The sequence below is a fragment of the Ambystoma mexicanum genome, chromosome 3p (assembly GCF_040938575.1).
Source record: "Ambystoma mexicanum isolate Mex_15411 chromosome 3p, UKY_AmexF1_1, whole genome shotgun sequence".
NCBI classification, from domain to species: Eukaryota; Metazoa; Chordata; class Amphibia; order Caudata; family Ambystomatidae; genus Ambystoma; species Ambystoma mexicanum.
This window is the reverse complement of record NC_090925.1, coordinates 389,714,891-389,730,735: the sequence shown is the minus strand read 5'-3', so window position 1 is coordinate 389,730,735 and position 15,845 is coordinate 389,714,891. Positions and strand designations below refer to the sequence as shown.

The window sequence follows — 15,845 nt, the reverse complement described above, 5'->3', positions numbered from 1 at the left end:
CCTCTGCTTTTTGGATTAGCTGTTTGAATCTCAAGGGACTCTGCGAAGTGGCCGCAAAGTGACCGTAAAGTGTAGCGGTCTGCAGTCCGTGCGGTTGTGTTGCTTTGCTGCTTCTGTTGGTGTGCTTTTGCTTGGCTCCTCCTGACTCCGCCTGTGCTTTTTGGATCAGCTGCTTCAATCTTGCAGACTCCGGGAAGCGGCCGCAAAGTGACCGTCAAGTGTAGCGGTCTGCAGTCAGCGGGTCAGCACTCGGTGGCGTGTTTGTGAAGCCAGCCCCAAGGATCGTGCTGCAGGTAACAAGATCAACATATTTCCCTGATTCACTGATTTACTGATTTACTGTAATGGGCCAGCTCTATTGAACAAACATGTGCAAATTGACAGAGGCCAGACCACCCTCAACATTTATCCCAAAGGGGATTCAAACTGTGCTTCTTTTCACGAAGACGTGATTGTGGCAGAGCTTCTAACCAACCTAGGTCACGATGTTGCGCCCTTAAGATCTCTCAAAGAAAACCTTTTGAGGCCATTGGTGCCAACAGTACACTCTACAAAAGGTTCAAAATGCTCCCCCGCAACACAAAACCCAATCACTAATTCTTCAGTGTCAAGTGCCGAAATTAAATCCTTTGAAAGACTGAGGATTGCTGAGGCCACTGAACACTCTCATGTGAACGACCTCAGCATACATCTCTCCGACTCTATGGATTTTGATCTACCTGGTGCACCGCAAAATCTTGCTCCGTTCCCACCTATGGCAAGCCTCTCTGTTCATCAGTGATTGGATGCCTCCTCCCCTGACTCTCCGACTGCGCGTGAGGAACATGAAGGTAATCATGCTGCAGTAGAAGCTGATTCCAGCAGCTCACTCAAAGACAGAGCTGGCTTACACCATACGCTTCTGGAACTTGACGACAGGATTTGCTTGACCTCTACAACAATGTCGGCATTGAATATGGTGCTCAGATCTTTTGTGGCACTATATGACAACATCTATGATGAGGTAAAAGACCATGGGCCTCATTACGAGTCCAGCGGTAACAGAGGCGGTAAAACCGCCTGGTTACCGCCTGACTCGTATTACCATTCCGCCTCTGTGATTCCCAGAATTACTGGGGCATTACAACCCCGGTTTTCCGGGAATCACGGAGGCGGAATGGTGTTAATACCCATTCCCAGGGAATGGGGACCATGGAAACACCGGCAGCATCTCGTAATGCTGCCGGTGTTTCCTCGTCCGCCTGCAGGCGGGCGGTGTTAAACCCGCCAGGTCAAACCTGGCGGGAACATCACCTCCCGCCTGCAGGAGTCGGGATCAGGCGGTCCGGAAACAACGGTGGCGGCGGGTTTACCGCCACCGTTATTTCCGGACCGCCTGATTTATAATGAGGCCCCATACAAACTAAATCAATGCGATTGCCCGGAAACTAGACCCAATGGGAGAGATATGTTCTCTCCCTCTTCTCTCGCCTGTCCGCTTTTCTGAAAAACAGGAGGAGGGGACTCATTTAATAATTCTTGATGATTCAGTTGTTTCTGTTGATATTCCTCCTGCAACTGTACAGTTATGCAAGAACAACAGTGACAACTCTCGAATGCCATCAATAACATTCCATCCACAGAGGGTCGTCCCACACATAAGCAACGCTAAAGTATCAGATGATGTAGCTATCGCTACCGCAGTTAATGTGCAGTTGGATTTTCTCCCTGAACACACCACTCAACATCTGCACCTGCGAGGCCCATTTCTCTAACTTCTGTGATCAGGGCTCTCCATTCCTCCAACGTTGATGCTGCATCGGAATCGATATTGTTCTGTTTATATATAGTGCTAACCCATTGAAACACAGTGGTGACACACTGTAACCTTTTATCAATTCAATGATCTAGCTCACATTTGGTATGTACTATCCATGTAATGATGTGTTCATAAATAATAACAATGCATTCTGGTTAAGTTTTTGAATTTCCCAAACTTGTTTCAATAAATTATTAATATCATTGTGGAAACTGTGTCTGCACCGTGAATAATTCACACATTTGCATGCCCCAATTTCTGCCACCTCAAACAATGCCAGTACATACAGACAGCAGGTTCTTCATGGTTATAACAAAGGCTGTGTAGGCGATCAAATAGTCCCAGAACTTCAGGATGTGCTTGACTGTCTTCAGAAGAAGGTTGCCCCCAAAGAGCATAAAGTAGAAACAGGCCATGAGATACCCCATGCACAGGATGTTGATGCGGGTCGTCCCTGTGATGAAAATAAGGCACAGTACAAACCAGAAGTGGAAGCTGAATACCACCACCTTGGCCATGTCCAAGTAGGACCTGCAGAGAGGATGCAATGGAGAATGAACATATGTGAGGGTAAAATCCATGCTTAGTGGACCAGATAAAATGGCAGAAAACTAAAACAAGATCATATAAGGTAAAAGAATAAACATAAAACATAAGAAAGATTATGCTGTTGACTGATTCGTAGTCACTGCATAAGTAACACTTGTTGTACTTGTACATGTAAAACGTGCCTGTGCCATACCCACTTGTTTATACATCGATTTCCTTATGTGGCCACAATTGTAAACCTCCCAACAATGAGAATGCTTTGGCCACTGTTTGACATTTGTACATCCCTTTTCGAAGCACAGTGCTCCTTTACTTACAAATATGAATAAATACAAAGTATCTTTCATGCAAGATGGTTGAAGAGCACAAGGCTAGTCTCCAGTACAAATATCACATCTCATTGCCAACATGTTGTTAAATCCATATTTCCTTATCCACATACAAACAAACACACCCTCAAAAACATCTCCTTAGCATCTACTTCTCCAAGCTTTTTCACTTTACTCTAGTAGTATAATCCATTAGAACCAAGTCACACATGCCACAACGCCACCAAGTAGTCTTTGATAGAAGTTCACATCCATTTCAGAGCCACATCAGCAAGGTATTGTGGGTATGCAAATTATCCCAAATGCATGCCTTTTTTTTTATAATTGATTATCATCCTTTCAGATTTCAGGTAAAGGTTTTTGTTCAAGTCTTTTTAAACCCAACATCATATTGCTGGTGTTTTGTAAACATGCCACATTGCTCCAACCAAAAGGCTGTCAAGACTATACTGCACTAATGATCTTAATAAGGGTGATACCAGGTATGTAGTTATCTGGTCTGTCTTGGGTTGATCAACTATTTATAAAGTAGAACTGCCCTGTAAGGCAAAGACAGTTTCTTTGAGCAAAAGGCTTGCATTTAGGCTAATTTGCATACCCACAATGCCATGCTGATGTGGCTCTGAACTGCAGGTGAAGTTCCAGAAAAGGCTACTAAGTGCCATTGTGGCATCTGTGACTTGGCTCAAATGGATTATCCTATTTTCACATTTCAGATGAAAGCTTTTTTCATGCATTTTTAAACCAACCATAACTTTGCTTGTGCACTCTATTAGATTAACTCTTTAGTAGTCACATTTTTATAACTGAACTCAAAGTTTCTAGTGGAAGGATATCACATCACTTTTTGAACATTAAACCGACTTGTCAATTATTCTTCACAATAATTCAGGTCTCATAACAGAGATACTCGCTCAGACATCAAACTGTTCAATCAGAGCGCACCCTTCTCACACTTTTTGGGGCACAAGTGAGGAGCGACTCAAATGCAATTCCTCACTTGCGCCAAAAAAAAAGTGTCAGCCCAATTCACAAAGGGCATCTGAATGAGTGCATCTTAGATGTGCTCATTCGGGTGCCCTTTCTTCTCTCTTTGCGAATTTGTGCAAATAAGTGGGCATTTTTGGCCATTTTAAAGTGCATTCCAAATTCACAAACGGGATGCATTTTAAAATGCCTAGAAACTGCTTGTCTTCCCGCTTAGCCTGTTCAGAATAGGCACAGGGCGAGGTGCAAATCGTGGCAGGGACCCAAACGGGGATGAAATACTTTTTTTTTTCTCTGTCTATGCAAGGTGGCTGGATAGCACATCTTTTCGCTATTTTCCAGACCCTTCAGAAATGCTCATGTCACCTTTGTGAATAAGTTGACATGAGCATTTCTAAAAATAGCACAAATGAAACACATTCCCTGCGCTAATTTCATTTTCACAATTTTTTGACAATATTGTCTAGAGACCTTTGCTTATTTGAGTCTTGTTTCTGAGTCTGCATTGCCTTCATTGAACACCATCCGTACAAACAACTGAATCTGTTGGGAAACCTTGGAAGGAGAGCACAGACACGTTCCATTTTCCTCCAAACTAATCTAAAATAAGCCTGCATCTTTCCCAAGTTCTGTGGTTTATTTCTCCCTTGCTCCATATTAGACACATTGTCAATGAAACAGACAGATAGGCAGCCAAATGGAATAGAGGATCAAAGACGTACTGTTCAGAGTTACACACTTCTTTTTTCACAACCAAGAAATACGTATGCATTGCACATGTTTAAGGCCTTCTCGCACCTCAATTTGTACCTATTTTTGTTTCCATTCTGTATTTGTCTTTGTAAATTTCACATAGCAAATTGTTTTAAGGTTTAGAGACCTGTAATTCCAATAATGCAAACAAGTATATAAACGAAACACAGAATGAAGACTGGTTTGGAGATGGGTATGATTTGGTACACTGGATCTGCCGAAAGCCCTGTTGTAAGTGATAATAGGCTGCTTGCCAAAACAGCAGTAAGGTGTGATCATCAACAAATACCTTTATTTAGGATTTAAAAAAAACTTTATTTTATGTCTCTAAAGCTGACAATCAATGCGAGTTTAGAAATTATTTATATGGAGCCAAAACCACTGGTTCCAGTAATGGATGATGTGGTGCCCATGCACCTGTGGGCCACAATCACTTACAACAGGACTTGCGCCAGATCCAGTGTACCAAATCATACCTATGCGAATCATGAAGGGTTTGTACACCTTTCCGTACCTGGGGCAGCTGAAGTCCAAAGATCACTAACAGCCCAGTACTTAACATTGTTGATCACTGACTGGTGCAGAGCAAGCAGTATTACCCAATCTTTGCTCTTTGAAACAGTTGGAGATGGTTTGGTTATCTTTTGGGTCAAGGGTTTCAGAATAGTTTCAAGGATCACTTAACCCTCACTTATTTGAGCAGGCCTGTGGATGCAAGTAACTCCTGATGAGATGTGGAATTGAAATGGTGTCTTTTAGATTAAAACACTCACAGAACTTCCAACCCCAATATCACTGTTTGCAACACCTTAGACTGTTTTGCTACTCTGCAATTGAATGAGTCTTACTCCTGGTCCTGTTAGTGTGTTTTGTGATATTGGGCTTGAACTAGTATCTGGTTGCTTGCATCTGGTATTAGTCATTATTTATTAGCCCACAGTATCTTCAGGTTTTCTATAAATATTGTTTCAAAATATCCATGAGACATCATCAGGGTTCAAGATCAGGTGATGTCACTTACTCTTTTTTTGTTTGAGGACAAAATGCTTGCAGGTTCACTTGAACTAATCCTATAATTTTACTGAATCAACACTACAGGCTGGATTGTGGCAGAAACTGAATCAAAGTGACTTGTTTATGAGAGAACAAGGCGAGTTAGTGACGAACTGCGTAATCATCTGCACTGGGCGTGTTTTTTATATGCCTTGGTCTGGGGCCACACCCTGAGTTCCTAAGAGAAAAGAACGACCAAAGGCAACTTTGCGCTTGCAGTGCTTGTCAAGGAGTTCTCTCCTATGTTTTATTTGCCAGTAATGTGACGGCACATTCAGTAAATGCAAGCAGCGCTGCGTCAGTTTCTGAATTGTCTTTGTGACAGGTTACAATTATAATCATATACGCAGTAGTGCATTGGCGGAGCAACAAACTGCCAACACGTGTTTCAACCTAAGGGTCTTTACCAAGGCAAGGTGGATTCAATATGTGGTCCCCTGCTTGGTAAGATGGTTTCTGGGATCCATGGGATCCCATAGAACATTGGCCACAACACTGGGCCTCATCACAAGTTGTGCGGTAAGCCTTAAAAGTGTTGGTAACGGAATTAGTGCCGCCAATACTGCTCCACCAGAACAGGAGCCGGTGCAAATATCTCGACTGTAAAATCAGCCAGCGCTATTGCAGCCGGCGCTATTACAGCCAGAGGTATCTGCGCTGGCAACACAAAGAGCAATCACAGCCACATCACAAGTCCATGTAGGGAGTATTAGCACCCAGAACCGGCACAAATACTGCCGAAAACAAGGCATAATTACCTCCAGCCAACACAGGTGTCAGAAATAAAGCCACAGGTGATCCCAATGCACTCCAGAGGGCCACATAAGGCTCACCCGTAGCCAAAACATTGTTTGCAACACCATGCTGCCACCAGCCAATATGAGCTGGGACAGACAGCTGCTCATACTGTGCCTGGAAATAGAGATGCAGGACAACCGGGCAAGGGCACAGGGGGAGGGCAGTGGAGGAGGTGGAGAGACCAAGCAAGGTGTGCACCAATCCACAGGGTCAGGCCCTCACCATGGACCCTCACTGACAGCCAGTTGATTACCCTGTACCGCCTCAACAGGGAGACCGTCACTGCATCCCTGAGCTGCTCACCACCATACAGGATGACATAGGGAGAGGGATCAACATCCGGGCAGCTCTGCCCCCACTGCTGAAGCTAGTGTCCGTCCTACAATTCCTCGGAACTGGCCCCTTCCAGCCCTCTGTGGCCATGATGCACTGCATGGCGCAGCTTGCATTTGTGCAGTGTTGGCCCAGGTGCTTGAAGCCCTTCTGCGGCTAGTACAACGCCACATCTCACTGCCTACCACCCCAGCCCAGGTCAAGGCCATGAAGGCACAGTTCTATGCCGTTGCCCAAATGCCAAATGTGATCACAGCCCTGAACTGGTAGCCTCCCAGGCCCCCAAAGCAGTGCACCGTAAACAGAAGCATTACCATCCCTGAATGTGCAGGTGACCTGCGACCCCAACCTGTACATCACCCACTGCTGTGCTCACTATCCTGGTTGCACCCATGATTCCATGGCCCTATGGAACAGCCCACTGCCAGGATACATGGAGAGACACAAAGGACAACAGACGTGGATAGTTGGTGAGGAAAATTGCCGGCACGCATGCGCTTCAAAGCATTTGACCAAATGGGGGACGGGGGTGCCAATGACTACCCAAAGCATGGCATGACAAGCGAATGCAAAAGTCGTACCGGACCACCTCCCGCACCAACATCACACTACAACCCAGGGAGCATGCACATCTTGGATATACCTGGATGGAGAAGCTGATGAACACATAGAGTAGCAACATGACTACAGGTACCACAATGCAACATGCACAATCCAAAGCAATGCAAACAAATGGCCACATCGCATCACATACCAGTAACCCTGCCAGTATCACAGCCATGCACCCATGTGCATCCAGCCCACAATGCCGACCCGATGGCCCCAGAAGCCTAGTGAGGGCCAATGGTAAACCCAATATGCCACATGCCTGGGAGAAATACACTGCCACAAAACAGCCACCATGTCATCTGTACATGAGACCGATAGACACCTGACGTAACATCTGCTGCAAGGGAACAGGGTGCATGTGTAGAAAAAATAATGCATGATACGAGTGACACAGCATGCACAGACATTGTACAGACACATGCCACGAAATGAAACCCCATATGCACGCACATGATTGCCCTGATACTGTGTAAAGCCACCCCCACACATTGCTCTGTAACTGATGGCTGTGCCTCCCCCATGCAGGTGACTATGGATACACGCAGCTGCCCTGGTTAATAGCTCCCGTGCATGATCCACAAACACTGCAGGATATTGCCTACAACCACGCTCACTGCAGGACCCCCTGTGTGCATCGAGCATACCTTTGGCCTCCTAAAGGCACATTTCCACTTTATCAACCGTACCGATGGAGCCCTGATGTACGCTACAGAGAAAGTGGGTACAATTCTGCTTGTGTGTGCCATGCTGCACATATCTACCTGAAGAGAAAGGTACTGCTACCCCCTGACGTGGACATGCCACCCAATGACAGAGGCAAATGCACATATTGCCAGAGATGATATGAGGGATGGGAGACTGGCTTGCCAGGGACTGACAGACAATTTCTTCTGACACATTCACATGACACAAGCCTTCATTCTTGTTTTGCCCAATTGCTTATCTGTTGTCTTTGTGTTTGTTTTTTGTGTGCCCTGAGGCCCACGAGCAAGAAGCACGTTGTAAAAATGAAATTAAATAAATAAATAGATGGGCATGGTTGGTCAGGGGAGATGACATGTGGGCACAGCATTGTGGGGATGGTTGCAGCAATGTGTGTGTGGCACATGGCCAGTTGGCCTTTGGCCTGTGTGTGGGGAGGGCACAGTGTCCATGCTGAAGCAACTGTTGTATAGCTTGCATGCTCGTGGTCCTTCACGCACCCTCCTCCACTCACAGCCTGGCACACACCTTGTGGGAGTGGGTGTGGTGGCTTCCTCTATGGCACTGGCATGGCTCTATGGGGCACTGCTGTGCAGCCAGCAGCGTTGCGCTGCAGTGGACAATGATTGGCTAGCTGCACCCATGTTGGTCTAGGGGGATGTGTACTTCCATGTGGCTTGTCTGTCATGCCAACATGGTGCACGCGAACTGGGCCCGCAACATGTTGGTGTGACTACTGCAAGGTGTTGTGGTTGCACACGCACCACAATCCCGCTGGCACAGGGTGCACCAGCAAGGGTGGGGTGTGCATGGCACTTGTATGGGTCACTTGCAAGGGTCACTTCCAAGGGTGTGGTGTGCATGGCACGTGTATGGCTCACTTCCCCCCCTTATGCTCAGGGGTGACCTTGGTGCCCTGCCCCATGGCGGCTGTAGAGGGAAACCTATGTGGGACCCCCGTCACTTCACCCTGATTGGCCTGCACAGCTTCTGGGTCTGTCATGTGTCCATGTCCACTGGGGCATCATGTGCTAGGATGACATTTGTGCATGCAATTGTGCTGGGGAGTGGAGGTTGAGTCATCTCCTGCCTCCTGGTTGCTGTCACCCGCCTCCCCACCTCTGACTCCGTCTATGCCCTGCATGTCCAGAACCATGCAGCGCTTCTCCTCCCAGGCAGTGAGTACCAGTGGTTCCACGGTACCACCTCCAGTCACCAGGGACTCCTGGCAGTGTTGGGCCACAAGTCCATCCAACCTGACCCTGAGGTCATTCTATCGCTTCTTGTAGTCCTCTCCTTCATGGGCACACTGGCCACAGCAGTCACCTTCTAGCAATGTCATGCCAGATGGCTGTCCAGTGCTGGCCAGATGTTTTACGCTGCCTACTACAGCTCCTCAAAGTGGGCAACAACCTCATCAGTGAGGAGCACCAGCTCTCCCTCACTGAATTTTGGTTTCCTCAAGCGATTTTCAGGCACCTTGCTTCTGGTCCTCTCCTGTAACATTTTTTTTTGTTTCCAGGTCCGGGTGGCTGCAGGAAGTGGGAGATTCTGGACGTATTTCGTTTTTCAAGATAGCCACCGCTATGCTTCCTGTTCCGGCTTTGACGCAATTTCCACCAGTGCCAGTGCTAATAGCGCCAGCGGTAGCACTATTAGCGCTAATATTTCTGTGGAAACCCTTATTTCAGCACAGTTTCTGCCAGGCGGTAATAGTATTATCACCAAAGTGGGGTGCACCTTCATGCCAGGTTGTGATGCAGTGCTAATACCGCTGTACGACCCAGAGGTAATGCTATTTCCGCTAGGCGGAAATTGTGCCGGAATACAGCCAGAGAGGGGTGGTGGGGGGGCATGGTAGAAGAATCAAGCAAAACAGGCAACATCTGTTTGCGAGAAGGGAGGCGGGCACAAGGGAACATCACAGGGGGACCAGGGGGCGTGGGGATGGCCTGTGGGGACAGAGGGAGTAAACACATGTTGGTGCATGCTTACCTGCTGCTTGAGCAGGGGGTCAGGCCCTGGGTTCTCCTTGTCCGAATAGGTCCAAACACGAATTTCCCTTTTCTTCGTCAGCCCATGCTTCCGACACGCTTGGTGAGAGACCCCCTTGAACTAAGAGTTTGTAGGTGGAAGGAACAGGCAGGGCTAAGAAGGTGGGTGGTGGTTAGGCCAGGTGACATAGATCCACTTGCACCTGCTCCCCATCTGCAAAGGAAAAGAGGCTGGAGGGATCCTTAAGTGGGAGAAAGAGCAGCAACCAGGAAGGCACCAGGTGGGTGGGGCTGGCTAAGTGGGGAAAAAGAGCAGCAACCTGGAAGGCACAAGGTCGGTGGGGCTTAGGCCAGGTGACCTAGATCCACTTCCACCTGTGTTAAGATTGATTTCTGAACTCTGTCCTGGAGGAGCAGAGGTTCAGAAGGCCAGCCTAGTTTCTTGGAACAGGGTAACCTCTGGAACAGCTAGACCAATCAGGGTAGCGATGGCGGCGGTCAAGACTAGGTCTCAAGAGGGGTGAGGGTGACTAAAAGCACGCAATGAGCACACAAAGCAAGGACGCTTACAAATTACTCCAGGCAGGTGTTATATTAAAAATATAGACACATTTATTACAAGGCCTTTGTAACATCGACCATAGTAAAGAATCACAATAAAACTCAGTAAACCAACACATCACAATCAATACACTATATATACACAAGACCAAGGGGTCTAAAGAGTTAGAAGCACGAAATATGTAGACCACCTAGATGGGGAGGAAAACAGGTAGTGCAAGTAATGGTTAGACCCAGTTCGACATCAGAGGCCACCTAACTAGAAGGAAGTCTGAACCCTACGAAGCGTGGAGTCTTGTGCTCAAAAGTAGCTGCACACGCGGGTGCCAACGGGCCAAGGAGTGTCTCTTCGGGGACATCAGGCAGTTCAGAGAGATGAACAAACGATGGCGAACAGACCTCCGCTACTCAAGCGCAGCCTCTACTTGTGGGCAGAAGCAGGGCGCGAGTACGGAGAAAGGGGTGCTGCTTTTCAACAGCAGGGGAAAGCCACAGGCTTCTGCAGGAGGGAGACCAGTTCAGGGTATTGACTACTCACCGGTCCCCGATGCAGGCAGACCCAGGCTTCTCCTAGTTAGTTTCTTTGCTGGCAGGTTCAGATGAGATCCGAGGGACGTCTCAGCGCCGTGTAGATTCCGCAGCAGCAGAAGTCAGGGTCGAGGATGTCCCAAACGCAGCGAACACGCACAGATGGTTACCTCAGCAGGGCAACTCGGCAACCGCTTGTATTCCAGGCCCAATGTACACTTCTCACTTCAGACCTGGGAACGCCAAGTGTACGAAGCGTGTGAGAGTGTCGAGGGCTCGGATTTCAGCAGCAGCCAGATGGCAGTAACAGAGCAAGGTTCCTGTGTAGGCTGCTCAGTCCGCTGGATGGCCCAGGGGCGCTTCCGAAGGCTTACGTACAGGAGTTGGTGAAGATGCCGAGAATAGTTGTTCCCACTATTCTAAAGGGTTGAAGCGCCAGTACAGGCCTTCTCGTTCGATCAGAGACAGAGAGGTCTCACAGGACGACAGCAGTGCAGGGTGCCAAACCTTCAGTGGGTCACCAGCGATTCCTCGACTCAGCTTCTTAGTAGCAGGATACTTGGCTCCTTTATCCTTTGATTGTGAGAACTCAGGAGATCGACACGGTAGTGGTGTTTACAGCCTCCTCTTATCCAGGGTTACCTTCGCGCCAAAATGGAGAGGACCCAATGGGAGATCTGTTCACAAAACACTCACACCATACGTGGACCTATCACGGACCACGGTGGTCCCAGGCATTCAAGACACACTAGTCTCTCTGGCACCCAGGATGTGTATTGGGACCAGACATCCCAGCCCACATCCTGGAGGCTCACAACAGGCCTGTAGAAGCCTGCGAAAGCATCTGTGTTTCGCGGGAAAGTACATGCCCAAATAAGGATGGCCCCGGGTCGGCTCGGTGAAGGGGCAAGACGGTCAGCGGACAGGACAAAGAACCTCGTGGTCTGGCCATTTTGGAAGCCAGGCCACCCATTTTGGCCAAACACGAGAAGCGCGGTTAACAGGGCAAAAGGGAGTTCAAAACACAAAGAAACGATCGCTGCCACCAGTCCCGTCCGTGACATACTTGCACAGTTCGTTATAAATCCATCGAGAGTTACTAGGGTCTGTAGAATGACTAGAGACCCAAGAGCGTGGTAATGTAAGTTACGGTGCACTCTTGTGCCATGTTGCGCGAAAGCTGCAACATGAGAAAAGAACTACGGAAAACAATGTTTCCCGGTACTGCCTGTTTTAAGGGCATGTCAGTTTCCCCGTAAGAATGGAGCGAAAGCCCAGAGGAGTGCGGCGGAAGGCTGCACTTCTCTGGCAAAGTCTAGATCAGGGTGTAAAACAACAGCAAAAAGTTTGGGGGTTGCCACATGGAAGGAAAATTACCTACAATATGAAATCTTTCCTAACAACCTGCTCCCCATATGCAAAGGAAAAGAGGCTTGAGGGCTCCTTAAGTAGGGAAAAAGAGCAGCAATCAGGAAGGCACCAGGTGGACGGGGCTTGCTAAGTGGGGAAAAAGAGCGGCAACCTGGAAGGCGCCAGGTGGGTGGGGCTTATGCCAGGTGACCTTGATCCACTTGCACCTGCTCCCCATCTACAAAGGAAAAGAGGCTGGAGGGCTCCTTAAGTAGGGAAAAAGAGCAGCAACTAGGAAGGCACCAGGTGGGTGGGGTTTGCTAAGTGGGGAAAAAGAGCGGCAACCTGGAAGGCACCAGGTGGGCGGGGCTTAGGCCAGGTGCCCTATATCCACTTGAACCTACTCCCCATCTGCCATATAAACACACACATGGGAAATACATGGGGAAATTGGATGCCACAGGTTTGGGCTGTGTAAACTGAGGCCTGGGTTTGTGAAAAAGATTTTTAGCTTGTTCGGAAGACTGGCTGGCTAAAGGGGAAAGTATCAATGGCCAGAGGAACAGCTGCAGCAACATGGTAAAGGCTATTTGGAGCTGAAATAGAATGAAGAGCGATAGGCCTAGGGTTTTGAGCATGGAAATTGTTGTTCGAGTGGCCCAAGACCTTTTATTTATCAGATAAGGTCCATTTTGTTTAGTATTGAATTTGTCTATTTTGTTTTGCTTTGTTCTATAAAAATGTTGGCGATTTGCATTGTTTTATAAAATTCTGTAAAAATTTATTTTTTCGGACTTAATGCAATTCTTTCAGTGAAACTATTTATTGTTTATGCACACCAGTCTGTCGTTTTTTGTGTGTCTTCTGGCAATCTATGCACTTTGGTTTGATTAAGTCAATATACAAATGTTTGGTTGGAAAAGTATGGTTTTGAATCATTAACCGTTTAGTATCAACAGCAATGTTTCCCTTTGACAGTTCAGTTCCCCCGCCACACATGCTCACTGAGCCAAGCAATGCTGGGGGCGGTTTGCTTCGCCAGCCTTGCTTAGCTCATTGGAAATTCTGGCTGGGGACTGCATGACTGTGTGTGCAAGGAGGAGCTCCTGCGCCTCCTTGCACATACGGACAGAGCAACCTGGAGTGGGGCATTTCAGCACCCCCGCACAGGCCCCTGCAGAAGGTATGGTATGTTCATTTATTTTTTATTTAAATATGTGTATGGATGCTTGTATGCTTGTGTTATGAGTGAGTGTATGGGGATGGGTGCTCATATGAATGATAGAGTGATTGCTGTCTGAATGTGTGGTCCATTGAGCTGATTTCGGTGGGTGAGGGGTTAAGGGGGGAAGGAGGGTTGTACAACAAAGGCATTTTAAAAATGCCTTTGTTGCTCAATACCCCTACCCGCCTGCCAAAATCAGCTCTCCTTCTGAGGCGCTGTGGAGCCCAGGGGACAGGGATGGTATTTATTTTACTGGATATCTATCATAGATGTCCAGTCAAAAATACCATGCTTCTCCCCTTGGCCCCCCCACTGCCAATTGCAAACTGTTTGGCTTTTTACCCATTTTTGATTTTAAAGTATGCTCTAAAATGCAACATTTTAACCCATTATTTAAAAAAGATTCATGGGTGGAAAACCCCCCACAAACCCCCATTGATTGATTGGTTCAGGCTTCCTCGCTGCTCTTGGTCGCTATGGCATTTTTGTGGGAAATATTTATGCCCCTTCACTGAAAAAATTCACCAGCTCCCATTGGCACTCGGACTGTGCTGGGAACGGGGTGGTGGGGGAGCCCAGGGACTGTGGTGAGGGCAGGTTGGGTGGGAGCAATGGGATCGTGGTGGGAGCAGGGGGCGGAGAGCCCAGGGTCTGTGATGAGGTGCGAGAGCCGAGGGACTGGGTAGGAGTGGGATGAGGGAGCCCAGGGACTGATGGGAGCAGGTGGGGGAGCCCAGGCACTGTGGTGTGAGCAGGATGGGTGGGAGCAATGGGATAGTGGTGGGAGCAGGGTGGGGAGAGCTCAGGGTCTGTGATGAGGTGGCGAGAGCCGAGGGACTGGGTAGGAGTGGGATGAGGGAGCCCAGCGACTGTGATGGGAGCAGGTGGGGGAGCCCAGGGACTATACTGGGAGTAGAGTACGGTGACGGCGCGCAATAGTTTATAGCCATTGTACATACTGTCCATTTGGCATTTTTGGGGGCCCCCGACCTTCCCAAAATTTGCTCAGGGGGCCCAGTCCCAAAAAGTTTGAAGACCACTGGTCTAAGGGGATGGTGCCACAATGAAGTCTGCCAAAGAGATTGTGGGGACTAGGGCTAAACCATTTGTATTTTGGGGAATGACATTGTTGGGGAGCATGATATATGATAAGATATGATATTTTATTTGTAGCACGCTTATACACAAGTGTTTCAGAGTGTGACGAGGCAAGGGAGGACAAACAATGATCTTACTAGGCCCAGTGACATTGAGAATGTGCAAGTGCAGGGTAGAGGGAAGGGGAAAAGTGCAAGGGAGAAGGGAGGAGTGGAAAGTGCTGAGCAAGGGATAAAACAACAAAAACTGGTAGTGCAGCCAGCGGGGTGGCACCTGCAAGGTTAAAGCGCAGAGAAGGGGTGTCTAATAAGTGCAAGTAAGGGGACTGTAGGGTAGCAGAAACAGACCCAAGTTCAAGGGTTGCCAGGAGGCAGTGCAGGTGAGCGGCTGGGAGGGTAACCAGGTTCCCGGTGCCGAAGTGGACAGCTCAGCAGCAAAGAGGAAGGACTTGAGGTGCTTCCAGAACCAAAGATGGTTCTCCTCAAGTTTCAGAGAGGCAGGAAGACTGTTCCAGAGGGAGGCCCCAAGCAAGGAAAGAGATTTACACCCAACTCGTTGCTTGGAGAAGCGACTGACCCTGCGGGAGTTGGAGGTGGAGGAGTGAAGAGCTCGAGAAGGAAGGTATTTACGGAGGGAGAGTTGAAGGTATTGTGGACCCAGGCCCCAGAAAGCATTGTGGACAATGCAGAGGGTCTTGAATTTAATACTTGCAGCCACTGGGAGCCAATGAAGAGATTTCAGGGCTGGAGAGATACAGTCCCAGGGATTGAGGCCAAGAACACGTCTTGCAGTCCTGTTCTGAATGAGTTGCAGATTGGCGGAAGTAGAAGCAAGAAGATTTAGAAAGAGGCTGTTGCAGTAGCCCAGCCTAGAGAGAACCAGAGCTATAGAGACAGTGAGCTTCTAGGGGAAGGAGAGGAAAGGAAGAATACCTCTGGTAGTTTGACTTCTTAGATATGTCAAAGATGTGAGGAGAAAAGGAGAATGTGGAGTTGAAGATGACCGTGAGGTTCTTAGCCTCACAGGTGGGAGCAGGAAGAGGGCCCAGGGAGCTAGCCAGAGAGTGACAGGAAGGAGGGTGTGGGTGTGCCGATGAGGAGAATCTCCATCTTACTGGTATTAAGGCAGAGATCATTGGTGGCAGGCGTGCAAAACCTGCCACAGCCAGAGACCCTACC

At 48.3% G+C, this 15,845-nt stretch overlaps 1 protein-coding gene across 1 annotated transcript in view; it reads right to left on the bottom strand.

Annotated features, from left to right (window-relative positions):
- Positions 1–15,845, bottom strand: part of LOC138579901 (piezo-type mechanosensitive ion channel component 2-like) — a 2,232,767-nt gene that overhangs the window by 967,277 nt on the left and 1,249,645 nt on the right. Inside the window, exon 26 of the mRNA XM_069650129.1 lies at positions 2,086–2,329. Coding sequence (XP_069506230.1) covers positions 2,086–2,329 — 244 coding nt within the window. The remainder of the gene's footprint in view (positions 1–2,085; positions 2,330–15,845) is intronic.